The following is a 26,160-nucleotide window of genomic DNA, read 5'->3' as shown; positions in this document are numbered from 1 at the left end:
CCCAGACACTCAGCACGAAGGTCCCCAGCAGGACCCTAACTTGCCTTTTTATTTCCCACCAGGCAGGGAAAGACCTCACCTGGAACAGGAGGGCCTCCACCACACAGCTGCTGCCCACTTCAGTGGCCTCCAGAGTGGAGCAGTCAAGATGACCTGTGGAGTGCTGGAAGAACATTCTAGAGCCTGTATCCCTACTTATTTTTTCTTTTTACATCTGTTATGTGTTTTATAATTTATGTAAGATTGACATACCATGCACATGACCTTAAAAGGAAATACACGAGGGTGTGCCCAAGCATGTAAGCTTTACCAGCATAGGCAAGGGTCAGAAATTTGGAGGTAAGGGCCTGATGGTCTGTCGTTAGGATCTGGTGCTTTCACCACTGCAGCCTAGGTTCAGTCCCTGGTCTGGGAATTGAGATCCCACAGCAAGCCACTGCACACCATGGCCAAAAAACACCGAAAAATTGGAGACAGCTTTCCTACGTTACCGGTCTCCTTCATGTACTCTTTGCCTGTGCTTCCCAAGCCTGAGTTTGCATCAGAATCCCCTGACGGGAGTTCCCGTCGAGGCGCAGTGGAGACGAACCCGACCAGGAACCGTGAGTTTGTAGGTTCAATCCCTGGCCTCACTTAGTGGGTTAAGGATCTGGTGTGGTTGTGGCTGTGGCATAGGCCAGCGGTGTAGCTCCAATTCGACCCCTCCATATGCCACAGGTGCGGCCCTAAAAAGGAAAAAAAAAAAAAATCACCTGATGGACTTTTTGAAGCGGCCTGTTCCTGTTCGTGAGTAGGGCCTTAAAACCTAGATGTGCTGATGCTACTGGGCTGGGAACCACCCTGGAAGGACCTCTGCTCTAAGCTGCACCAAAACTAGGTTCCGGCTGAAGGCGGCAGCTCGTGGAATTCCATTTACTTGAAATGCCCTCGTCTCTGTGAAGGTCCGTTTGCATGGTTAGCACCTCCTCCAAGTCCTCCTACTTCGTGCAACTGGAGGTGATCTTACTCCTTAGCGTTTAGGTAGGACTGAATTGATGCCCAGAATGTTGTGCTTTGCATTACAGTTATTTGTATAATTTCACCTTTCTTACTGGATGAGAAGCCATTTATTTTTTTATTTAAATGGTCTTATTTTATTTTTTGTCCTTTATTTATTTAATTAGGGCCACACCCAGGAATATGGAAGTTCCCAGACTAGAGGTTGAATCGGAGCTGCAGCTTCTGGCCTCCGCCGCAGCCACCGAAACACGGGTTTGGAGCCTCGTCTGTGACCTACACCACAGCTCACAGCAATGCCAGATCCTTCACCGACTCATCGAGGCCAGGGATCGAATGAACAAATAATTTCCGATTTGGTTAAAATCCTGCTGAATGTTGCTAACAGCAAAAGGCTAAATAAATACAAAATCCATAAATAGGGGACTGAGTGACTAAATCTGTGTATTGTGCCAGCCATTCACGGACTGTATCTGTGTTGTAAATTCAAACTTCATCGCCTGCTCTGTGAAAATGCATCTGAGCCCTTATTTTTTCTGTGCTCTCTGGCATGATGTTAAACTGTCAAAAGAAGAAGCTGGAGGAGTTCCCTCTGTGGCACAGTGGAAATGACTCTGACTAGTATCCAGGAGGATGCTGGTTCCATCTCTGGTCTTGCTCAGTGGGTTAAGGATCCGGCATTGCCATGAGCTGTGGTGTAGGTCACAGACACGGCTTGGATCCTAAGGTGCTGTGGCTGTGGTGTAGGCCAGCAGCAGTAGCTCCAATTTGACTCCTAGCCTGGGAGCTCCCATATGTCGAGGGTTCAGCCCTAAAAAGCAAAAAAAAAAAAAAAAAAAAAAAAATCATGTGTTTAAATCCGTAATTCATGATATTTTAAAAATTCTTTGATAACTTTTGGATGGTGCTGAGACACAAACGTGGCTCTTCTTGACTGGTTAATGAAGGAAAAGAAGCATTTATCCTGCTTTTCTTATTATAAGATTTACAACAGAACAACTGAATAGTGGATAAGAAAATGTCGCATCATGGAAGTATTCCTGCTAGTAAATGAAGAAATGATAGGATTAAAACATCACCTACGGGGTTTCCTTCTGGCACAGCGTTGTCGCTGCAGCTGCTTGGGATGCTCTTGTGGCCTGGGTTCCATCCCTGGCGGGACATCTTCCACATGGCATGGCCGAAAGGAAAAAAAACCCAAATCACCCTAGTCAATCGAGGCAATCTCATCAATGGTTGCTAGTTAATGTGATGTTAAAAGAACTTGGAACCTCCTGATGGAATTTCACAACTCCATCTATATCTCGCCAAAAAACTTTAACCTCCCTGTCATCAAGTTACTAGAATGTTCAAACCACGCTGTACTGAAAATCCAGAACAAGGATGTGCCAAAGAGCTCCACAGAGATGAGTCAGCAGTTGCTGAAAAGCCTGCATGCAAACAACCTGAACCCTTCATAGTGACATGCTAGGAGAGAGGGGGGTGGCCAGTACCTACAGGTTTACAAAACAAACCCTGGGAATTGCCGTATAGCTCAGCAGTAATGAACCCACCTAGTATCCATGAGGACACAGGTTTGATCCCTGGGTCCCGCTCAGTGGGTTAAGGATCTGGTGTTGCTGAAAGCTAAGGTGTAGGTTCCAGATGTGGCTCGGATCTGGCGTGGCTGTGGCTGTGGCCAGCAGCTGCAGCTCTGATTAGACCTAGCCTAGGAACCTCCATGTGCCACAGGTATGGCCCTAAAAATAGAATAAATAAATTAGTAAATAAAACTGAAACCCTTAAGACTGGGAGGTCCCTGAACTATCTTTGCAACCTTTTTTTCTTTTTCTTTTTAGGGCCGCACTTGCAGCACGTGGAGGTTCCCAGGCTAAGGGTTTAATCAGAGCTACAGCTGCCGGCCTACGCCACAGCAACAGCAATGCAGGATCTGAGCTGTGTCTGCAACCTACACCACAGCTCACAGCAATGCTGGATCCTTAACCCACTGAACAAGGCCAGGGATCAAACCTGAAACCTCATGGTTCTTAGTCAGATTCATTTCCACGGCGCCACAACGGGGAGCTCCTATCTTTGCAACTTCTAAGTGAAACTTAACTTTTTTTAAGGAACAAATATTTTTAAAGAGAGACAAACTCACTAATTGAAACATGGGCAATAAAACATCGAAACTTATTTAGGTCCTAATTGAAACTTTAAAAAAATGACTTCCTGCTGTGGCACAGTGGGTTATGAATCCAACTACCATGGTTTGGGTGGCTGTGGAGGTGCGTTAGATCCCAGGCCTGGTGCAGTGGGTCAAAACATCTGACCAGCTCTGGCAGAAGGTAGCATCTGTGGCTCAGATTCAGTCCCTAGCCCAGAAATTTCCATATGACTTTCATGCAGCCAAAAACAATTTAAAAGATTGGAGAAACCTGAACACTAACTATATGTTTGATGAAAGTAAAATATGGTATTGTTATGGTTTTTAAACATTAACAAAATGTATACAAATGACAACCTAAAATTATCCTTTTGTGGAGTTCCTGTCATGGCTCAGTGGTTAACAAATCCGACTAGGAACCATGAGGTTGAGGGTTCAATCCCTGGCCTCGCTCAGGGGTTAAGGATCCGGCGTTGCCATGAGCTGTGGTGTAGGCCAGCGGCTGCAGCTCCAATTCGACCCTCTAGCCTGGGAACATCCATATGCTGCGGGAGCAGCCCAAGAAATGTCAAAAAAAAATAATAGAAATAAAAAATAAATAAAATTATCCTTTTTTTCTTCATGCTGATGATTGAAGATGTTTTTTGAGAGGTGCCAACATGAATTTGAGTAATGCAGAGGGTTAATCTGGCAGCCAGTTAGGGTTAGAGGACCTCCTAAAACATGTGTTTGTGAAAGATGGTATGAGCCAAACAAATCTTTTGTAATGTTTTAACGGGGAACTGTTAAAGATACCAGTAAGGTTCTGCAACGTGGAATAGCCTTAAATAGTTTGCTGGCCTCTGCGGCCCCAAGGTGAGGAGGAAAATTCCTGAGAACTGACGTTTGCAGAGACACACGTGGGTCCAATGGACTCTTCAGGCGTATTTCTCACCTTCGATGGTGCTGAAATGAGCATCCCCTGACTTCACAAAGCGTTCAAAGTTATCGGAATTCAACGTTCCCACTGACCCTGCATCGCCCCCGGCTTTGCTAAGAGGCTGCGGACAGACGCCAGGTCCAAGACCTCCGCCTCGCACGCGCCACGTGCTCCTGGTCCCGCGGCGCCTGCGCACTGCGGCCGCGCCGGGTCTACGTGATGCGCCCCCGGGCGGCAATGGCGGCGGGCCGGGGCGGCGCCGTCTCGGGCGGTCCGAGCCGGGGGGAAGGCGCGAGTCCCGAGCGCCCCGGAGCAACTCCGGCGAGCCCCCTGGGTACCCTGAGCCCGCTCGCCTTGCGCCACTGCCAGACCCACACGCCGCGGAAACCCACGCCAGAACCTACCAGGCCTCCCCGGGGTCTCGACGGGGCGGGTCGCGCTCCGCCCCCGCGCTCTCCAATTGGCTCCTGGTACAGCCCCGCCTCTTTCCCGCAGTCCCATTGGCTTAGGCTGAGCTTAGTGCCGTAGAGCCGCAACGCCCTTCGCGTGTTCCTATTGGTTCAGGATTGTGGCTCGCCCGCTCTCGGTACCCTCATTGGTCGAGCGGAGCTGCGGGGGTGGGGTCGCTCCGGACCACGACAACAAAGGGCGGCGGGTGGTGAGCGGCGGTGACCGCGTCTCCCGGTGCTCCCTTCAGGCCGCGCGCCCGGACCTGCCCGCCCGGCTCCAGATGAAGTGTGAGCACTGCACGCGGAAGGTGAGCTCGGAGGCACTCGGGCGGGGCCGGGCGGGGTGGAGGAGCCTGCGCTCGCGGGCCTTCGGGGGCGTCGGGAGCCCGGCAACTCTGAGCGCCTCTGCCCCGCGTTGTCGCTGACGGAACCTCGGGGCCCGGCTTGCGGCTCGTGCTCTCCGCGCTGGAGGTGGCTCTGGGCGAGGCTGCCGGCGCGTCCGGTCCCAGCTGCCCAAGGCGGCGTGACGTCGGGGCGCGCGTCTGGCCTTTCAAAGTGCCTTCGAAGCCAACCCCCCGCCCCCGGAAAACCAGCCAACCTCAGCTACCTCCCAGGGCACGCGAGGCGAGCACTATCCTTGGTCTGAATGATCTGCACGGCGATTAAGTGCTTAGGGGCGTCATGCTTCTCCCAACCTTCCGTGCTTATAGTAACAAGAAGGGCGCAGAAGCGCAGGAAGGAAACCCGGGGCTGGGCCTCCTCCACCTGGGTAGCCATGGCAACGGTGCCAGCCGTCCACACGTGTTTCTAGGCTATGGTAACATAAAATAACTACGGTGCCCGGCGCGGGTTGTGTTTGTATTTTCTAAGTTGGATCGTACTCCTTCTTCAGTTGGACTTTATTTCACTTAGGGTTGCACGAGAGATACCTTTTCAGAGCATTACCTGCAATCGTAATTAGTTGTATTCTGAGTATACACGTGTCCACCTAGTTGGGCCCTGATTACCTTGTCAGGAGAGGCCACTTCTAGTTTCCAGTCACTGCAAATGGTGCAGATATAGGGGTGTGTGGGAGTGTGTCTGCGTGTCCACAAGTATCAGTGCTGTCCTTTCTGTAGAAAAGATTTCTAGGCGTGAGATTAATTCATCAGCAGGTATGTACTTTTTTGTACGTTCGTTTTTTTAATTAAGAGAATCAACCTAAAAAATCTTTCGTATGTTCCTTCGTCTTTTCAAGGAATGTAGTAAAAAAACAAAAACCGATGACCAAGAGAATGCATCAGTCGAGGTACCAAGTCCAGCCCCGGAGAGTGGAGAGGAGGCAAGTGAATTTTTCAGTTTTGTATCCACCTGGAGTGAACATCTAGTGCTGTTTTTCTCCTTTGGGGGGCGCCTCATGTCACTGTTTACATTGTTTTTCTAAGAAAGAAGCAAGAAATAAAGGGGCTTAGAAAATTAGAAAGCCCCAGCCAGGGTCCAAATGTGCAGGTGGAGGGCCCTGGTCTTCAAGGTGAGAGCGCCGACGAGCCCGTCTCCTTAGAAGACCCGGCATTAGGGACAAAGAAAAGGCCTCTCAGTAGGAACAGCGCTGTGATATTTAAATCTCCAAGTTTTATTTTCTTTTTGGGCTGTCCCTCAGCAGATGGTGTCCCTGGGCCAGGGATCAGATGTGAGCCACCGTTGCAGCAATGCTGGCTCCTTTAACCCACTGTACCCGGTAGGGGATTGAACCTGCGTTCTGGCGCGGCAGAGACGCCGCCAATCCTGTTGCATCACAGCAGGAGCTCCTATAATTTTTTTTTTTTTAATGTAAAGTTTCATTCTGTATAATGGGGTTTTAGTTAGGTAATTTATAAAACAACTCAAATTTCATGATTCTGGAAGTTTCTTTTTCTAATAGTTTTTTCTGTTGGTTCTCGAGTTTTTAGTCCTCCTTAGCTGGTGGTGATGGTTTACTTTTACTGGGTTCCTACCCTGCGCGAGGCACTAGTGAAAGTGCCTTATACCTGTGAACTCACTCTGTGCTCAGAACGAGCGTCTCAGGTACGCCCTGCTGTTGCCTCCATTTCTCAGAGAGGAGGATGCGGTGCAGGGAGGCTGAGGTTCCGTCTTCCGGTAGGAAGAACTGGTCCCGGTTTCAGGAATGCAGACCTGGCCACGCAGGGGAAGCAAGCAGCAGGTTCCTCTTTAGTTCAGTGCTCCCGATACACCTGGTTCTCGGGAGCCAGCACTGCCCTGGTGCCCGTGGGGCTTCGTGGGCAGCAATGGTGGGACAGGCACCCAGGGCATGGAGGCAGGGAGCCCCGAGGCCCGCAGCCCCAGAGCAGCCGGCCAGGGCCTCCCTGACTGCCCTCCAGCTGCACCACCTCCAGCAGACATCTAACCCTGGAGCCCCAGTTTCCTTATCAGTGACAGGGGGAGTGGGGCTACTCCTCTCCCCCGGCTGTGGCAGCAGGAGATAAAGTGAGTGCTCCGCCTGAGTGGGCGCCCCGCCAGCCCCGAGGCTGTTGAGCTTGGGGGGATGAGCGCCCCCCGGGGGCGGTGAGAACTGAGGGAGGGGGCGAGGGATGGGAAGCAAGCTCACCAGGCGCCCGGAGGGTGTGGATGGGAGCTGTCTGGGGAGGGCTCGGGGGCCCTGAGGCTCTCGGGCGAGGAGACAGACAGGTCAGATGTGTGTTTTAGGGCGGGTGGCAGAGGCAGCTGGCTCTAGCTGGCCAGAGCAGGGGAAGGACAGGAGGACCCGGGGGCAGAGAGTGGTGGGGCGGTGGCAGAAGCAGGAAGGAGGGGGCTGCCCAGCGAGCCAAGTGCAGTCTGAGCTGGGTGGACGCTGAGTTTTGCAGGCTGGAGTCTGGAGCCTGTGAGGGAGAGGGCTCGTGGGGGCCTGATGGAGAGACGGGGGTGTGGGACGGACGCTGCCCTGAAGAGAGGTGCTGAGGGGGCAGGATCGAGACGAGGGAAGCCCTGCTGTCCCAGACACCCCTGCAGGGGCAGTGGAGGCAGAACTCTCCGTGCAGCTCAGCAGTATCTATGAGGCCCCAGCTGTATGCCAGACCCCGTGCTCCTGGGAGCTCGTGAAAAGGGCCAACGCTTGGAGCCCGGACAGATGTCTGGAATGAGCCTCTACAGAGTAACAGGGTCCCGGAATGAGGGCTGCCCGGGGACGCTGGGGCACATGGGGGGAGTGGGGAGGGGATGGCGCCCACTCCTGTTCGCAGGAGCTGTGGAGAGGAGGCCACCCCTGCTCTGAGCCATCTCTCACCAAATCATGCTTGAGTGAAAAGCAGGTAGACAGCTACCAGAAGCTCTTACTAATCTGTTGAAATGGCTCTAGTAGGTCTCAGAATGTGTATTCGTCCACCAAGTGTTTGTGAAGCGCCTTCTGTATACAGGGCCTCGTGGAGACGTCAGGAAACAGAAGGGAACGGAACAAGACTGTGTTTCAGCGGCGAGAGGCGGGCAGCGCGTCGGTGCCGGGAGGGGCTGCGAGGGTCCAGGGGCGAGCCAGGCTCTTGGGGAGCGCTGCTCTCAGGGAGACCCAGAGCAGGGGGCCTTGTGCCAGAGCTGAGCTCCGGCGGGGGGGTGGGGCGGGGCATGGCACGGCTTGTGCTCTAGTGCCCTCTGCCCAGGCAGAGCTGCCAGGAGAAGAGGAAGCAGCGAGGGTTGGCATCTTGGCGTCCAGTGGAGCAGAGTCACTTTGGCTGTGGTGTGGGTTTGAGCATCACTGCCCCGACTTGACTGGCCTGAGGACCCTGATGTCCCCTGGGTCTGAGCCTTGCGGAGGCCAGGCTGCGGCCAGGCTGCGGGCTTCCTTGGAGGCTTGCTGGGGCGGGGGTAGGGGAGCAGGCCAGGGCTGCAGCCCCCGTGCCACAGGGAGCCACAGGGAGGGGCATGGGGCCAGAGAAGTGCTGAAGCAGAGGGAGAGAGGAAGAGGGGGCGGGGAGAGGGAGGGAGGGGGAGGGAGGGGAGGGAGAGGGAGGGAGAGGGAGGGAGAGGGAGGGAGGGGAGGGAGAGAGAGGGAGGGAGCTTGTCTGAGGCAGCGGCCCGCTCCCCCGCGGGACCGTCTTGGCGACAGCACTGGCTCCAGGCCGGCCCCGCCGTCTCGGGGTGTCCTGCCAGTCTGCTGTGCTGTGAGGCTGTTACTTTCCCTAAAGGAGAGCGTCCGAAAAAGGGTTTGTGGAAGAATCAGGCCGGAACATCATCTTTCTTTCATAGAAGGGAGAATTCCATAAATTGGCTGACGCCAAGATATTTCTGAGCGACTGCCTGGCATGTGACAGCTGTGTGTCTGCAGAGGAAGGAGTCCAGGTCGCCCAGCAGAACGCCAAGGACTTCCTCCGCGTCCTGAACCTTAACAAGGTACAGCAGCGCGGGAGGCGGCGCGGGAGGCGGCGCGGGAGGCGGGCAGAGGCCAAGGTGAGGCACGGAGCCTCTGCTGGGGCTCAGGGTACATCCTTGGCCCTGTCCCTGTGTCCCTTGCCTTCGGTGGCCCTCAGAGCTGCTCCCCAGAGGAACCACACCCCACGCAGACTCGCCCCCTCCCTGACTTGGCAGCAGCTGTGGCTGGCACCACCATCCAGGCTCCCTTGGCCTGGGGTGCCTGCTCCATGCTCCGGGCGTTCCGAGCTCCCAGGCTGCATTCGGGCTCTGCACGCAGTGCCGGGGGCTCTGCGCGTGGTGCCGGGGGTGGGGGGCCCTGCCCACTTGGCGGTGCGGGTGCGGGGGTAACAGTGCTGGTAAAAGTCGCGCTGCTGCAGGCTCGTCTCCGATGTTCGTGGAAGTGCTGGTGAAGGTGCATCATTAGGTAGGTGTTTGCAGAAATGTTCACTGCTGGCAGACAGCCATACCAGTCAGCGTTTGGTTGTAGAAAACGGGGTCCCAACTCAAACCAGCATGAGGAGGACATGCTTAGTTATTCCATGAAGCCGAGCGCTAAGAAGCGGGGGCCGTTTGGGTTTGGCTGCGTCGGTCACACAGAGCCGTCATCAGGAAGAAGCACCTTCTACGTCTCTGCCGCCTGTGGCTCTGGGCTCAGGCTGATCCCCCGTCCCCACCCCCATCACACATCCCTCCCTCAGAGGAGGTGACGTCTGAGTGGGACTGAAGTGACAAGGGCTCGAGAGCGCGCTTCTGGTGGCCTGGGCAGGTGTCAGGCCAGCAAGAAGTCTGGCTCCTGACGCGGGGGCAGGACCGCCTCTGCCCCTCCTCCCTGTCCTTCCTCGTTCCTGTTCCAGTTTGTATGAGGCTGCGGTGGGTCGCAAGCGACAGGCACCCTCCTGGCTGGCTGGGGCGTCATAGGAGCCTGTGGGGGAGCCTCAGGGTGGCGTGTGCTGGGTTGGCACCTGGAAGCTTCTCGGGTGCAGGTGGGGTCCTGTCGGGAGGGCATGGGCAGCCCGAGCTGCGAGGCAGGGGCGTGGGGACGGGACCAGACCAGTCCACGGTCCTGGTCGCTGCTTTTTGGATTTGCGGGCGGCATCCGACCTGAACAGCCCCTTGTCTCCTTTCACGTCCAGGTCGGGGGTCGGGGATCCCAATGCTGACTTTCTCCTAAAAAAACAAAAACAAAAACGCTTTATTTTATTTTATTGGCTACACTTGAGGCACGTGCACGTTCCTGGGCCAGGGATTGAACTCGTGCCACTGCAGTGACAACACTGGGCATTTAACCAAACTCTGAGCCACATGGGAACTGCAGACTGCTGAGTTGGTGCTGCCCCAGCCGTTGGCTCACGCTGCTCCCTGGGTTACATGCTGCATGTCTGTGGTGAGTCAGCGTGCTTCTCAACTCTGTCTGTTCTAGGGATTCCTTGAGCTGCCAGTGTCTGCTTCTGGTGTCAGGGTGTGGATAGCTTGGTGTCACGCTCGTTTGTGTGACATTTATTAGAATCATTCATAGAAGAGGAGAATTACCTTCTTAAAATTTGCTAAAATTGGTCACTAAGGAGTTCCCGTCGTGGCGCAGTGGTTAACGAATCCGACTAGGAACCATGAGGTTGCGGGTTCAGTCCCTGCCCTTGCTCAGTGGGTTGATGATCCGGCGTTGCCGTGGGCTGTGGTGTAGGTCGCAGACGCAACTCGGATCCCGCGTTGCTGTGGCTCTGGCGTAGGCTGGCGGCTACAGCTCCGATTCGACCCCTGGCCTGGGAACCTCCATATGCTGCAGGAGCGGCCCAAGAAATAGCAAAACGACAAAAAATAAAAAATAAAAATTGGTCACTAAGTGTCTTAGCTCAAGGTCTCTTGGGGACAGACCGCAGGGCCCCATTTCAATGTAGTTTCATTGTTATGGGTCATTTCAGTTATTTTGTTTGTTGGTTGGTCTTTTTAGGGCCACACCAGCGGCATATGGAAGGTCCCAGGCTAGGGGTCGAATCGGAGCTGTAGCCGCCGGCCTACACCGCAGCCACAGCCGCACCATATCTGAGCCATGTCTGTGACCTGCACCACAGCCCACGGCAACGCCGGATCATCAACCCACTGAGCAAGGGCAGGGACTGAACCTGCAACCTCATGGACACGATCAGATTCACGTCCTCTGAGCCACAACAGGAACTCGTCATTTCAGTTATTTATGGGCCAATATTGTACAGAACTTTTACTTTTCACTAAAATTTATCAATTTTCTCCCGATGTTTGCCCTTACATATGATACTGATATAAAGCCTATTTACCATATAGTATTCTTCTTAAAATGGAGAAAATCTCTTGGGATGTCTTTTTCTTTTCTGTCTTTTTACGGCCGCACCTGTGGCACATGGAGGTTCCCAGGCTAGGGGTCCACCTGGAGCTATAGCTGCCGGCCTACAGCCGGCACAGCCAGAGCCCCTCGGGATCCGAGCCGTGTCTGCGACCTGCAGCACAGCTCACGGCAACGCTGGATCCTTCACCCACTGAGCAAGGCCAGGGGTCGACCCCGCAACCTCGTGGCTCCCGGTTGGAGTCGTTTCGGCTGCGCCACGACGGAGCTGCAGGGTGTCTTCTTTTTAAAGTGCAGTGGGTGTGCGGTGTTGGGCTGATTTCTGCCGTGCTCGTTTTTTGTCTCTAGCCGCCTTCTCCTCTCTCCTGGACTGTACGTGCTGGCTCTTGTGGCTTCTCTGCGTCCTCCGTGGGACACCTGCTGCCCTCTGCTGTCCGAGTGGCGCCTCCTGGGTGCTCGTCGCGTCCACGGTGCTCTTTTCTCTTTCTCCTAGAAGTGTGATGCCTCCGAGCACAGGGTGCTGGCAGTTTCGGTGTGTCCTCAGTCCCTGCCTTATTTTGCTGCGAAGTTCAGCCTCAGTGTGACGGATGCATCCAGAAGACTCTGTGGCTTCCTCAAAAGTCTCGGTGAGGTGTCCTTTGATAGCATCTACAGCAGATCCATTTGATACAATTTGAATGTATAACTTGAGTTTGCAACTGCCCTTTGAATCTGGAGAGTTCCGCTTTCGAGGGCACAGCGTAGGTGAGGACTTCCCGGGGAGTCGTGTGGACCGTAAGGGGACTCCGCCCCGGAGGCGGGAGCGTGTTGTCTTACAGCGGGGCTGGCCCACCAGGAGCAGCCCCTGACCGTCTTAGGGCACGCGGCTGGCGCACCTGGGACCCACACTGCCCAGCAGCGTCGGGTCGCCCTGCTCGCGGGGGCTGCAGAGGGTGCTCCTCGCTGGAGAACCTCGTTGGCAGGGTTGGCATCTGGTTTCCCAGGAGGTTCTCAGAGGAGCAGCGCAGGGGGCGCTGCGTCCTGGTGTGCAGAAGGAAAGGTCGTTGTTTCACGCGGACTCACGGGGGAGCGCACTCCCGGGTCCCGCCTTGGAGCGGGAAGAGCACCTGCCACGCAGACTGGCCGTCCTGAGACCAGCCCGCCCACCTAGCTGTGGCCGCCTGCTTTCACCTTGAAGGGCCGCCGACTGCAGCCCTGTGGGTGACGCCCTGGCGGGCTCAGAGAGGCCCTTGAGGAGTATGTGGTATCCTTTACGTAAGGTAAGGGTATTGGAGTTCCCACTGCGGTGCAGTGGGGTAAGGGTCCTCCCTGCAGTGACTCGGGTTCGATCCCTGGCCCTGGAACGGCCACATGCCGCAGGCGCAGCCAGCCAAGAGAATTCGAAAATAAGGGTACAGCTAGAAGAGTTGAGTGTGTGTGCTTAGCTGTCTGCAGCTCTTACCAGAGCGCCGTCAGTACCGCTCAGTCTCCACGGCCTGTCTGTCTCTTAGAGACCCCAACATGTCCTTGAATATTAGCGTTACCACTCTCTTTTTAAAATACCATGATTTGGAAAAAATAAATCGTGATTCGCTTTTAAGGTTTAGACCGGCCGCAGGTATTTAAGAGATTTGCCTGGTTTACTTTATCATAACTACGGAACTTTTAGGCTTATTTTCCAGTGTTATGAAAACTTATAGCAACATGGATGGACTTTGGAAGGTGTTACGCCAAGTGAAATAAGTCAGAGAAAGACAAATACTGGATGATGTCACTTGCATGTGGAATCTAAAACAATACAGCAAGCTAATGAGCATAACAAAAACGGAGACGACTCTGATGAGCGAACAAGCTAGTGGTGATCAGTGGGGACGGGGAGTAGCAGGTGGGGTTAGGGAAGAAGGGTGCAAACTCTCACATATAAAATAAGCTTCGAGAGTAGACGGCGCACCGTGGACACACAGGCGATGTTTTATATCAACTGTCAGTGGAGCACAATCTTCAAAACTGTGCATCCCCAGGGGAGTTCCCACTGGGGCACCGTGGAAACGAATCCGACTAGACACCATAGGTGGTGGGTTCGGCCCCTGGCCTCGCTCGGTGGGTTAAGGATCCGTGAGCTGTGGTGTGGGTGGCAGATGCGGCTCGGATCTGGCGTGGCTGGGGCTGGGGTCCAATTCGACCCCTAGCCTGGGAACCTCCATGTGCCATGGGTGCAGCCCTAAAAAGCAAAAAAGAAAAAGAAAATTGCGAATCCTTGTGTGGTACATCTGTAACTTATACAATGCTGTCTATCAGCTACACTTCGATTTAAGACAATGTTTTAAGATAACTAATTACACATCAGCATAAAAAGTAAGGCCATCGTAAAGGTACGCTCAGCCATTCAGCATCCGCGTCAAAGATCCAAGACTCTCAGGGCTGCAGGTTGAGGCTCCGCAGAAACAAACCCACTAGGATCCATGAGGATGCAGGTTCCATCCTGGCCCCGCTCAGTGGGTTAAGGACCCGTGAGCTGTGGCGGAGGCCGGCGGCTGCAGCTCTGATTAGACCCCGAGCCTGGGACCCTCCGTATGCCGCAGGTGTGGCCCTAAAAAGCCAGAAAGGCAAACTGAGTACAATTTTAAAAAAGACCGTCAGAGACTGAAAATTAACGTCCCTAGTGAACGAGCAGAGAATGCTGCTGCTTCCTTACAGTTTCATTCATTCAAGCCCGGACTCCGCGAGGCGCGTCCGCAGACGGCGGTAGAGAGAGAAGGACGAAGCAGGAGAGAGCGCTTTTGTGCTTCCTGGGGAGAGCGACTCACCTGCTGTTGGAAGGAGTGCAGCCCTGTGCTGGGCAGCTGGCGGCGCCTGTGGGGGCTGCCCGGGCACGTGGTCTCTGGGCGGCAGGCCCAAGAGGCGACCCCCGTTCCGTGACATGCAGCCCAACGCCTCTCCTCCTGCAGGGGTCCACTATGTCTTCGATGCCACGATCGCGGCCGACTTCAGCATCCTGGAGAGCCAGAAGGAGTTCGTGCGCCGGTTCCACCAGCACAGCGAGGAAGAGCCCGCCTTGCCCATGCTGACCTCCGCCTGTCCCGGTGAGCGCAGGGCGGCTGCTGGGCCGCGGGGCCTGAGACGCTCTCTCACGTGGGCTGCGGTTGGGGCCGGGCCTGGGCAGCGGGCGAGGTCAGGGGTCCCTGGGCCTCTGGGAGGAGCTTCATGTCAGGCAACGTGTTTATTGATTCTGGGTGGTTTGCTGGGAAGACCTAGCAGGTAGGTATTAATTCTTATCTTTCTTTATAAAAGTTTTTGAAGTTTGAGACAAACATGTGTATTGAGGAAAGCGAATGTATTTTTCCTTAAAAGCATGACCTGTGATTACAGATAAAGCAGCAGATGCCCGTGTACCCTTTGCCAGCTTGAATAGAAGTTACGTGGCCGTTCTCTTCGTGGCTCAGTGAAAATGAACCTGACTAGTATCCATGAGAGCGCGGATTTATTCCCTGGCCTTGCTCAGCGGGCTAAGGATCCGGTGTTGCGAGGATCCGTGGTGTAGGTCGCAAACACGGCTCAGATCTGGTATTGCTGTGGCTGTGGCGTAGGCCAGCAGGTGTAGCTCTGATTCAGCTGCCAGCCGGGAACCTCCGTATGCCACACCTGTAATCCCCCCCTCAAAAAAAGAAATTACATAATAAAAAGTATTTCTTTTTTGCCTTTTTAGGGCCACACCATGGCATGTGGAAGTTCCCAGGCTAGGGGTGGAATTGGAGCTGCCAGCAGCTCCGCAGTTCACAGCAATGCCGGATCCTTAATCTGCTGAGCAAGGCCTGGAATCGAACCTGTGTCCTCATGGGTGCTGATCAGATTCGTTTCCACTGAGCCACGATGGGAACGCCAGTCTCTAGTTTCCTCATGTGGAGTCTGGTGCCTCAGGTGTAAGAGAAGAGCTTTGTCATGAGCTTTTTTAATTCCAGGAAAATAGGAGGTTTGGGGATAAGGAAATGTTTACAAATGATGCCCGAGAGAAGGAAGGACGTGCTGTCCTGTCACTGACGTTTGGCGAAGTTCGCTTCTGAGGGATCGGGTCCGTGAGAGCGAGGGAGCGCGCCTTTCTGAGCCGTGGCGGCCCTGCGATCTCAGGGTTTTGCTCACGTTTCTACTCTCAGGTTTTTCTTTCCGCTTTCCCCGTGGTTCCGAATTTTTCCAACATTTTACACGTCACCCATCCATCTCATTATGATTTTTGAAAAATGGAGTTTTGACATTATGGTTGCTTAGAATTTGGAGATACTTTCTAGGAGCTGATAAAACCGCGGAGAGGAAATTGGCCGTCTGTCCAAGAGGCGCGTGGGTTGATTTGGTGGCTGAGCCGTGCTGTTCAGCAGCCCGCAGGCTGCAGGGAGTGGCCTCTGGTGCTTAGCACTCAGTGCTCGGTCCTCGGCTTCCGGGGAGGCTTGTTTCTGGCATGTGGCTCATTCTCCTGGAAGGGGGAGCTTAGGTGGGTGCTCCCCGCTCTCTGGGCCTGGCAAGCAGTTTCTGTCCTCCGCATTCAGGCTGAACGCAGGCTGCGCTGGGCCGAGGGCTCCACTTGGGCATTGATGCCCTTGTAGCTGTTTGTGTGGCCACTGCCAGGGAGACGTGCACGGCCAAGGCCCTGGGGACTGCCCGGCTCTCCAAGGGCCCCTGCAGAGGCGCCCCTGCCCCTGGGGCCCTCTCTTTGATGCCACACACCACGGGCAATGTGGTTCAGCCCCTCCGAGGAAGAGGCAGCCTAAAATGACACGAGCTTGGCCGAGCCCCCGGGGCAGTGGTCCCAGACTTGGGCATCGTTTGAGGAACTCCTGTGCCATCCTGGCGGACCAGCAGATAGTGGCCTCATGGGAGGCGCTGTTGAGACAGAGCCTGGGACCGAAGCCCCCACACTGGCAGGAACGAACTGCCGATGAGGGTCGTGAGCAGGTGGCCGATCCCCGTGGACGCCAGTGAGCCCCCTGCCGCGGAGTGAGCTTGGCGCTGGTGGAGCCCGGGTGGCCTGCCTGCCTCGGGAGCCCTGCAGCGAACCCGCCGCTCCCCTACCCCAGCCCTGTGGGCTCTGAGCTGCTCAGGGTCATACACTTGGGGTTTTGGGGCGTCTCGGTGCTCTTTCTCCTGGAGCTCTTTGTAGTCAAGCTGGTCAGGTGAGGGCTGGCTCAAAACTAACTCTTTCCTATAGTTTGGGGTTGGTTTTGCTTCCGTGTGAGATGAGGGGCATGAAAGCAGCACCAAGATCAGAATGTCTAGCAACAACAACAACAACAGACAAAAGACAAAAAGACAAAAAAAAAAAAAAAGGAGTTCCCGTCGTGGCGCAGTGGTTAACGAATCCAACTAGGAACCATGAGGTTGCGGGTTCGGTCCCTGCCCTTGCTCAGTGGGTTAACGATCCGGCGTTGCCGCGAGCTGTGGTGTAGGTTGCAGACACGGCTCGGATCCTGCGTTGCTGTGGCTCTGGCGTAGGCCGGTGGCTACAGCTCCGATTCAACCCCTAGCCTGGGAATCTCCATATGCCACGGGAGCGGCTCAAGAAGTAGCAACAACAACAACAACAGACAAAAGACAAGAAGACAAAAAAAAAAAAAAAAAGAATGTCTGCCTGGCATGCAGCATCGGGCCATGTGGCCCTGGGCTGGCTCGCTGGGCACGGCTTCCACACAGGTTCCCTCCCACCCAGCGGCTTGTCTAGGACAGGGATGTCGGGGTGGGCCCCTTGCTGCCTGCAAACCCACAGCACGCCGCCTCGCCCACGCATCCTCGTGCAGCTCAGCTTCTGGACGCGCTCGCGGGCCTCGGGCCTCAGGAGGACCCGCCCAGGGGGCGCTCATTAGGCCAAAGGGCGGGAATCCTCTCTTCAGCCCAGCAGCGTCTGGAGAGCAGGCGCCTTGTGCCAGGCACTTCTCCGAGCAGGTGACCCTCTGTGCCTTCAGAGGGGGTCACTGAGAAGGGAACAGGCTGATGGGATGTGGCTGCCCTATCTGTGCCCACGCTGCTGTGAGGGGGGGCAGGGGGCGGCAGTGGGGCTGACCAGGTCCCAGGCTGACACTGGTCCCAGGTTCTGATTGGAGGTGGGGCGTCTTGGGAAAGTGCCAGCCTGTCTGACCTTGGGTGCTGGGTGCTCTGGACCCCGCGACCTGGTTCCTCCTTGTCACCCCTGCTTGGTCCTTCCCTCCCACCCCGTCCTGGTGCCTTTAGCACACAGCACCCACTCCCGGCACAGGGCTGGGCCTGCCTGAGACCCAGTCTGCAGGTCCCAGGGAGCTGAGCCCAGGGTGCACATGGGCCTTGACCCTCAACGCCCCATAGCCCGTGATGGTTTTTTTTTTTTTTTTTTTTTTCCAGGGGCGGGGGTGCACCTGCGGCCAGGGGTCGAATTGGAGCTGCAGCTGCCAGCTTGCGCCACAGCCACGGCAACATGGGGTCTGAGCTGCTCTGCGAGCTACACCACAGCTCACGGCAATGCCGGATTCTTACCCATTAAGTGAGGCCAGGGATTGAACCTGTGTCCTCATGGATACTAGTCAGGTTTGTAGCTCTCTGAGCCGCAATGGGAACTGACCAGTTTTTCTTTTTTCTTTTTTTTTGTCTTTTTGCCTTTTCTAGGGCCGCTCCCACGGCACATGGAGGTTCCCAGGCTAGGGGTCGAATCGGAGCTGTAGCCGGCCTACGCCAGAGCCACAGCAACGCGGGATCCGAGCCGCGTCTGCAACCTACACCACAGCTCATGGCCACGCCAGATCCTTAACCCACTGAGCAAGGGCAGGGATCGAACCCACCACCTCGTGGTTCCTGGTCAGATTCATTAACCTCTGCGCCACGACGGGAACTCCCCCGTTTTTCTTTTTAACGTAACTGTCTGTGCGTGGCTGGGAGCGGGGGCTGCCAGGCTCCAGCAGCGCTTTCCTGGGGGCTTTGCTGGTCCTCAGGGACACTTCCTGAGTGTCCTCAGCCTGCAAGCGGGTGGCGGCTGTGGTTCGAGTTTGTTCAGACCGGGCGGGTGCGTGTGGCTGGGGCTCCCACGCCCTCCCCCCCACGATGCGGTGGTGTGACTGCTGGTGTGTGGGGTCAGCGGTGTCACCCGCTGTGCCCAGTGGGAGGAGGGAGTGAGCCATGGATCCCGCATGTGGAGCTGCTCGCCGCGGTGTCCGCTGACCTCCCTCTGACCTGCTTCCACCCCAGATGCTGTGGCAGTGGTGGTGCCCGAGGCCTGGTGGGCGTCAGCGACATGCCTGGGCCGGGTGCCAGGGATGTCGCTGTATTGCCTGTCACCAGGGCTGTGGGTCCTCATTCTCTTGTCTGAAATCGGTCCTTTTACTGGGCTGATCCCCAGCACTGGAGAGGAGCAGGGGCCTGGCGTGCCAGCCCCGTCTGAGCGGGGGCCCCTGTCCCCACTGCGAGCAGCCGGGCACCGGGCGTGGTGGCCCTGAGCCCTTGCTGCCCCAGACACCGCCTTGAAGCTGAGCCTGCAGGCGAGTTGTGTTCTTCCTGCTTTGGGGGACGCGCTGCCCGGCTCTACCCAGGGCGAGGCAGCCGCAAGGAGCGACACGGGCGCCTTCCCTCCTCAGGCTGGGTCCGCTATGCCGAGCGGGTGCTGGGTCACCCGGTCACCCCCCACCTCTGCACCGCCAGATCTCCCCAGCAGATCATGGGCTCCCTGGTGAAAGACTACTTTGCCAGGCGGCAGGTAAGCTGGCCTTGTCCCGAAGGGCAGCCTGCAGGCTAGGCGACCAGCTTCCACGTGGACAGCGGGGGCTGGGTGGGCCCGGGAAGGTTGTGCGGCAGCTGCCGGCTCCTGGTGGGGCCACTGATCCTGCTCGTTTGGGGGCCGGGTTGCTTGGGAGGCATCTGGAAAGTCTGCGGGAAGACGTCCAGCCCAGCAGCGGCCTGTCGTTGCCGTGGCTTTGGGGGAAACAGGCCACAGCTCAGGCCTCGGCCCCGAGGAGGTGCGGGCAGTGCAGGGTCTGCTCCTTCTGCACAGGACCTGTCCGCAGACAGGATCTTCCACGTCATCGTGGCCCCTTGCTACGACAGGAAGCTGGAGGCCCTTCAGGAGGACGTGCCCACGGCCTCGCCGGGTTTCCGCGGCACAGACTGTGTGCTGACCTCAGGTGAGGGTGGGGCCTCGGGAGGCACAGCGAGGGGGGCTGCGAGCCCCAGCCAGCATCCCGTGTGTGTCCCCAGTGAGGGCCTGGCAGCCGGGGACAAGGGGACAGTGTGCACATGCCAAGGGCGTTGCGGGTGGTCTCCGGGGGGGCCCTGCCCTTGGGCTGGTGGGGAAAGCCAGCAGCCCCTGGGGGCGGCAGGGGCTCCCTGGGACCTCAAGACCCACTTAGTGTTGCCGTCAGTCAAGAGGTAGATGAAGTCCTTGCTGAAGCTGGGCGGGTGTACTTTAAACGGCCCAAAACAGGTCCCCACGGTGTGGGGCAGGGCGGCCGGCTCGCAGGCGGCGTCGGCGAGCCCTAAGTTCCTGACCAGAAACCCCTACTTGGAAGCCCGTGGAAATCGCCCCCCCACCCCACCCCGGCGCAGGACGCCGTGGCAGTGACGGGGTGAGCGGGCGCAGGGAGCCCCAGCCTCGGCCCCCGCTCGCGGGGGCGGGGGACGGGTTTTCCCGAAGTCCGCACTCGGGCCGCTGGTCTCTGAACACAGTGGGTTTCTGCTCTGCCCCCCACTGCGTGCCCCCGGGCTCACGGCTCTCAGGCCCTCCTGCAGGGGGAGGTAGGAAAGGGGTCCTGACGGGCTTGGTCTCCGCGTAGCCAGCCGACACCCTGCCCACAGCAGGCTGGCGCCCACGCAGGGTCTCTGCTCGGGAGGCAAACGTGCGGAGAGACCGTTCACAACTCCTCCTCGGGGCAGGAGGGGAGTGGGTTCTCCCTGACCTTTCCTTGGTCTGCACCTACTGCCCGTGAGAGGCGTCCAAGATGACCTTGACCTGGGGTGTCCTGAGGCGAGGAGGTGACGTCGGAACAGCGGCTGGGGAGCGGGGGCTGCGCGCGCCCCGTCACGGCCTCTCACGCCTCTTCTTCGTCTGCAGGTGAAATCGCTCAGATGATGGAGCAGAGTGACCTCTCGGTGAGAGATGCTGCCCTGGACACCCTGTAAGTGGCTTTGCGGGGAGGGGCAGCTCGGGGGCCTCCTCAGCCAGGTGCGTGCCCCAGGGCCTCCCTCCTTTTCACGGAGGTGTGGGCGGGGGGCGGCCCCACCACGACCCTCTGCTCGGATCGAGTGTGGGCAGCTCTGTGGCTGGACGCCATTCATCAGGTGCGGGAGCCCACGCTTCCCGTGGTCTGACCTGGACATCAGCACCTGCCGTGGTCTTGACACGCTCCTGACCTCACACCTGGACCTGCGGGGGAGGGACGCAGAGCAGCAGGCTGAGTCTCTGCCATTGGTAGTGACCCCCCCCCCCCACCGATGAGTGGACTCCTGCCTCAAACCCGGCCCCAGGGCACACAGACCAGGGGGCTCGCATGGCACGTGGCCCTAGTGTGGGGGCGGGCCGAGGGCGACGGCATCTCAGCAGCAGGTGGCCAGAGCCTCGCTTGGGTCCAGGCCGCCTCAGAGCCCTGGTCGTGGCCGGTCACAGGCAGCGCTCTCTCAAGTGGCCCCCTGATGGCCATTCCTGCCCTGTTCAGGTCAAGAGCTCTGAGGGTCGAGCCTTGATGCCTGGGCATCCGGTGGTGGCAGGAGCACCCGCCCTGAACGCTTGTAAAGGTTTTCATGACCTTGGGCCGTGACACTCGGGGATCCGGCTTTAACTCCGGCCATCGCTTTTTCCCACCTGCCGAGGTTTGGAGACGTGAGGGAAGAGGTGAGACGCCACGACGGAGCCAGCTCCGACGGGTGCCTGGCGCACATCTTCAGACACGCCGCCAAGGAGCTATTCGACGAGGACGTGGGGGAGCTCACCTACCGGGCCCTGAGGTGCGTGGGGCTGGGGCGGCCTCCGCCCGCCTGGCTGTGTGGGCCGCCCTGGCCGTTGGGTATAGACACCACCCCCAAGCCCGCTGCGGTCCTGTGGGTGGACTTTGCGCCAGTTGGGTGGAAAGGCCTTTTCGGTGTCACTCACAGACTTTTTAAGTTTCTGCTGGTGTCCCGACTTAGATCGGCGGTGGTGCTCAAGGCAGGGGTCGCGGTCTGTTCTCTTGCTCCCGCAGGAACAGAGACTTTCAGGAGGTGACCCTCGAGAAGAGCGGGAAGGTTCTCCTGCGCTTTGCTGCCGCCTACGGCTTCCGAAACATCCAGAACGTGGTCCTGAAGCTGAAGAGGGGCAGGTTCCCGTACCACTTTGTGGAGGTCCTCGCCTGCGCAGGGGGTGAGCACGGGCCCGGCTGAGCGGGGCCCCTCCAAGCCCCAGGCCACCCCAGCCTCACTCAGCTCCAGCGGCTTTGCCGCAGTGTGGACGCTGCCCCGGGGGTTGTGGCGCTGTGGTCCACGCCTTCCCTCACAGTGGAAGGAGCGGGCGGGAGGTGTCACCCGGGAAGTCCTCTTGGGGACATGGCACCAGGTGAGGGCCAGCTCAAGTGGCAGCTGGCGTCAGGAGCGCTGAGGCTGCCAGGTGGCCGGGTTCTGTCTCTGAGTGACAGCAGGAGGGGAGGGACCTGCGTGAGAGGCAGGGACCCGCAGGAGGACGTGCCTGTGGAGTCGGGGAGGAGGGGAGCCCGTGTCCCTGCGGTCCACCCCCCCTCCGTGGTGACAGAGGCGAGGGCACTGGGGACACTGTGCCATCCTGTGGGGGCTTGGAGCTCCCCCTCCAGGGGCCGGCAGGGGGCGAGGACAGGGAGGCAGCAGGTGAGCTGGGGTCCATGTGGGGTGGGGGCGGGGCTGGGGTCTGAGTCCGAGCAGAAAGCAGGCACCTGGGGAGTCGGCCGGGAGGGCCAGATGGCAGGTGAGCACCGCTGCGGCAGGCTTCGCGGAGGGAGGTTTGGAGATCTGCGGTCTTGCCGGCGTCTCGGGGTTCGAGAGTCAGCGGCACCCACGCGAGCAAGCCTGTTCTTTCTCAGGCTGCGGGGTATGGGGCCAGGCCCCCAGGCGTGGACCCGCACACTAAGGCATCACGTGGACGCCAGTGGCTTAGCTGTCGGCCAGTGATTTCTGTGCTTTCCTGGGTTTGATGAATGTCAAGCAAAACTGGAAACTGGGACTTAGACACACAGCCACCCAGTTCTCACAGGTCGGCAAGTTGTGTCTGTTTTAGGAAGAACATTTCATGGGCAAACGTGAGAAGGAGAGAGTAGCTGGAGTTCCCGCTGTGGCACAGTGGTTTAAGGAGCCCACCTGGGAGGCCACACCCCACGGTCTGAGAAAAGAACAGGCTTGCTGCATGTTGCTGCTACTTAAACGCAAACATGTAGACGCAGGTGCATCTTGGACCTGATCCCCACCCGGGAACTTCCACATGCTGTGGGGGCAGCCAAAAAAAAAGGAGCAGGAGGTCGCAGGCCAGGGAGCCTGTGGCTGGGGCTCGGGGCCCGGGCTCCAGCTGCAGGTTCTGGCCACGGGATGTGGCCGTGGCGCCGTGGCCTCGAGACAGAGGGAGGCGAAGAGCAGGCCGGCCACCCGTGTTTTTCAGGGTGCCTCAACGGCAGGGGCCAGGCCCAGACGGAGGACGGGCGGGCGGATAAGGCCCTGCTGCAGAGGATGAGAGGCGTCCACGCCGCCGGCCCCGGGCGGACCCCAGAGACCAGCGCCCACGTGCAGGACCTGTACCGGGAGTGGCTGGACGGCGCCGACGCCCCCCGGGCCCGGGGAACCCTGCACACGGCGCACCAGGGCCCCGGGCGCCCCGCCGACGGCCGAGACATCAAGTGGTGACGGCGGCGGGGAGGCTCGGAGGATGGATGGGCCCCGCGCGTGGGTACCGGAGACCCGTGACGGAAACAGCGTGGCTTTTCTGCGGCTCCTTCGCGTTGTCAGAGTTCTCTGCTGCCCGCGTTTGTCGGCAGCTCCCCCCTCAGTTCCGTGTGGTGCTACCTTCGTGCCGTGTGTGTGGTTGCAGTGTTTTAACGTGAGAGGAGGGCTGCCCGGTGTCGGTCTCCTTTCGACTGAAAATCCCAAAGAACAAGACCGGAGACAGAGCTCTGTCTTTTATGCTTAAAAACCCAAAAAGGGTCTGCAAAGAGCGAAGACCTCGGAAGCTGTGATTCCCGCGCGGCGGATGTGGGAATGACGGGCCGCGGGGGTCCGGCCGCCGTCTGCCCAGGGGGCCCCCCTTCCTACCCACGCGCTTTGCTTCTGAAGGTGTTCTTGCCCGACGTGAGTAAACTGTGTCCTCTTGGAACCGCAGCTCGGGTACAGCTCTGCGTCTCCGGCCTCTCTCGAGGAGCGCTGGGGCGCAGCGGGCCGCGCGGCTCACTGCTGCGGAGGTCAGGGTGCGGCGGGCGGCTGCCTCCTGGCACCAGACCCTCTCGCTGTGGGGTCCCTCGGGCTCTGGCAGCTTGGGCCCCGAGTCATGCTTTCCCGTTCAGCATTGAACTTGCCTCGAGCAGAGGGAGGCCTGAGGACGGTGCTGGGTGTTGGCTGGAAGGTCGCAGGGGCAGGCGCCCCGCTCAGGCCAGGCTGTGGCAGGGGATCAGCCCCTCCATCCCGCGGGGTGGGACCGGGCCGGTGACGGCCCTTCTGACTCTGAACTTGAGGGAGGCAGCTTCCTGAGGCTCCTGCACCCCGCGGGCAGGCTCACCCGGTGGCCTTGGTGAAGCCTCCCCCCCTCCCCGGACTCCCCGACCTGCAAGCACTGCTCCTGTGGGAGGACGCGTGCCCCCAGGAAAGCAGCTGGAGCGCAGTTGCACCGGAAACAAAGGGCCGGCCGGCTCTGGGGACCGTGGACCCTGGAGCTCCGCGGCTGGCCCAGCCGTGAAACCAGAGAAGCCTCGGCACAGACGTGGAGTGGCTTTTGTGAGCCTGAGTGGACCCCTCACTGCAGTAAAGCTCCAGCTGCGAGCTCCTTCTTGCTGTTCCTGGGTGTGGTGGTACTGCTGTGCCTCGCTGGGTGACAACTGGATACACTGTGTGAAAATGTGTCACTTTTGCTTCCATCCTACCTGCCTCTGGGTCTCTATCCGCTACAGTAACTGATGATGGAATAAACACTTGAGTGTCTGAGCCTGGAGCCTGCGCCCGCCCCCGCTCGTGCCCCCGCCCGCTCGTGCCCTTGTCAGCAGCCTGGAGCCCTCCCAGAGACACCCGGAGCCGGGTGGGGCTGCTCTTCTGGCTTCAAAAGCCGCCTCTTCCAGCCGCAGGGAGACCCCCGCAGCCAGGGCTGAGGGGCAGCTCCCCTTGGGTTACGGCGGGAGAGGAAAGCGGGACGAGGGTGCACGTGAGGCCGGCAAGGGGCAGCGTGCGGGCGTCCCAGCTTGAGGCGGGGACGGGAGACCAGATGCCCGGCAGCAGCAGCGCCTCCCAGGTGCTGCTGTCTCAGGGTGGCTGGCACCCCCAGGGACCGAGGACGCGTCCTGCAGGCATGTGTTGGCCACAGCGGTGAACAGCTCTGTTCTCCAGCAGCCTCGCTCGGGACCTTGTCGGACGGAGCCCAGGTCTCTCAGTCTGTTCCCGCCGGACCTGGGAGCTTGGGTCAGTTCTGGAGTGTAGCGCTGGGCTTCCTCCTCCACTTGGATGGCAGAGGGTGGGAGTTCAGCCACTGCCCACAGCCGTTTGATGTCTCAGCCACTTAGCGTGGGCTCCCTCCCCTTGGGCCCAACTGTGGCATGGCATCGGCCTTGCTCCTGAGTGGTTGCCGCAGGCCTAGCCCTGGCCGCAGCAAATAACCCTCAGCTCGCCGTTCAGGGCAGCAGAGGCCAGGGCCTCGCGCATGGACAGACACGGGCCCTCGGGCCCTCGTACCTTCTGAATGAGGATAAGCCGTGTGTCTTGTGTGAGTCACAGATGTAGCATGCTTAATAAGAGACACATGGCACCAGTCTTTCTGATGCTACACTGAAGCTGTGAAAAGTCTGGCTTTCTTTTTTTTAATTTTTTTTTGGCTGTGCCTTTGGCATGTGGAAATTCCCAGGCCAGAGATCAAGCCTGTGCCCAAGCAGTGACTTGAGCCATAGCAGTGACAATGCCGGATCCTCAACCCATCGAGCCACCAGGGAACTCCCTTTTTTTCCATAATTGAGATATTATTGGCTGTTTTGAAGATCAGTACACAGACATTGCAGTTTGCACACTTTTTTTTTTTTTTTTTTTTTTTTTTGCCGCCTTGTGCCACATGGTGCTTCCTGGCCAAGGATCAGGTCCAGGCCACAGTCTCGACCTCAGCACAGCTGTAGCAACACTGGATCCTTAACCCACTATGCCAGGCCAGAGATCGAGGCTGCGTCCCAGTGCTCCCCAGACACCGCCAATCCCATTTCAACACAGCCAGGAACTCCTGATTTGTACACGATTCTTCACATATGTACCAAACATCTAAAAAATAATACAGTTGAGACTTTTCTAAACAGCTTGAAATCCGGAGGCAGTCTGGTGTTGCCGCAGCTGTAACGATAGATGCAGCTCGGATTTGATCCGTGGCTGCGAACTGACATGTGCTGTGTGCGCAGCTGAAAAAGAATAAATTTTTCAAGGCAGATTTTCCTTAACAGGATATCAGGCACCCGTATCTTCAAATGCTGATATGCTGTTATAAGTGCCACTAATTCAGTTTAACGTCTATAAACCACGTGCCCCAATTTTCAGTCGGCCACGACCACAGGTGTTACTGCACAGAACTTGCGGGGAGCCAAGAACAAGGAGTGGTTTGCTTTAGGAACCAATTCCACCAAAAACAACATGGGAGGCGGAGCCAGTGGAAGCGTTTGAGACAAATGCACAACCGACTCCAAATCATCCCTTCATACGGCTGAGAGCCCCCGCCTGTGGGATGGCGCACCGCCCCCAGGACAGGGCTGCCCCAGTCAATATGCCGCTGTTTTCTGTTTTCAAAAAAAATGAACCACCAGCAAATCGTTTCACCTCT

General features: G+C 57.9%; 1 protein-coding gene across 4 annotated transcripts; it reads left to right on the top strand.

Moving 5' to 3' along the window:
• The first annotated feature begins 4,701 nt into the window (after positions 1–4,701).
• NARF (nuclear prelamin A recognition factor) lies at positions 4,702–24,302 on the top strand. Of its 4 annotated transcripts, XM_005656876.4 has the most exons (11): positions 4,702–4,818; positions 5,748–5,831; positions 8,723–8,866; positions 11,698–11,830; positions 14,132–14,266; positions 18,767–18,885; positions 19,180–19,309; positions 20,236–20,299; positions 20,991–21,125; positions 21,359–21,516; positions 22,774–24,302. In XM_005656876.4, the coding sequence occupies exons 1-11, from the start codon at positions 4,792–4,794 to the stop codon at positions 23,013–23,015; spliced, it is 1,371 nt and encodes a 456-aa protein (XP_005656933.2). In that variant the 5' UTR covers positions 4,702–4,791; the 3' UTR covers positions 23,016–24,302. The 4 variants fall into 4 exon arrangements, with proteins under 4 accessions (XP_005656933.2, XP_084839325.1, XP_084839324.1 ...); XM_084983199.1 differs by lacking the exon at positions 8,723–8,866 and having other exon boundaries at positions 5,748–6,227; positions 10,994–11,830; XM_084983198.1 differs by lacking the exons at positions 4,702–4,818; positions 5,748–5,831 and adding an exon at positions 6,989–7,174.
• The last annotated feature ends 1,858 nt before the right edge of the window (positions 24,303–26,160 follow it).

The sequence above is a fragment of the Sus scrofa genome, chromosome 12 (assembly GCF_054392235.1).
Source record: "Sus scrofa isolate SSC_HxYL_T2T_F1_AM1 chromosome 12, Sscrofa_HxYL_maternal_Yorkshire_Landrace_v2.0, whole genome shotgun sequence".
Classification (NCBI taxonomy): domain Eukaryota; kingdom Metazoa; phylum Chordata; class Mammalia; order Artiodactyla; family Suidae; genus Sus; species Sus scrofa.
This window is presented reverse-complemented; position numbering and strand designations above follow the sequence as displayed.

What these genes read in the sequence shown, in the direction of transcription:
- NARF (XM_005656876.4), top strand. Translation starts at nt 4,792, where the DNA reads ATGAAGTGTGAGCACTGCACGCGGAAG. An exon ending in CTCACCTACCGGGCCCTGAG is followed by an intron (nt 21,126 to 21,358) that starts GTGCGTGGGGCT and finishes TTGCTCCCGCAG; the next exon opens with GAACAGAGACTTTCAGGAGG. An exon ending in GGTCCTCGCCTGCGCAGGGG is followed by an intron (nt 21,517 to 22,773) that starts GTGAGCACGGGC and finishes CGTGTTTTTCAG; the next exon opens with GGTGCCTCAACGGCAGGGGC.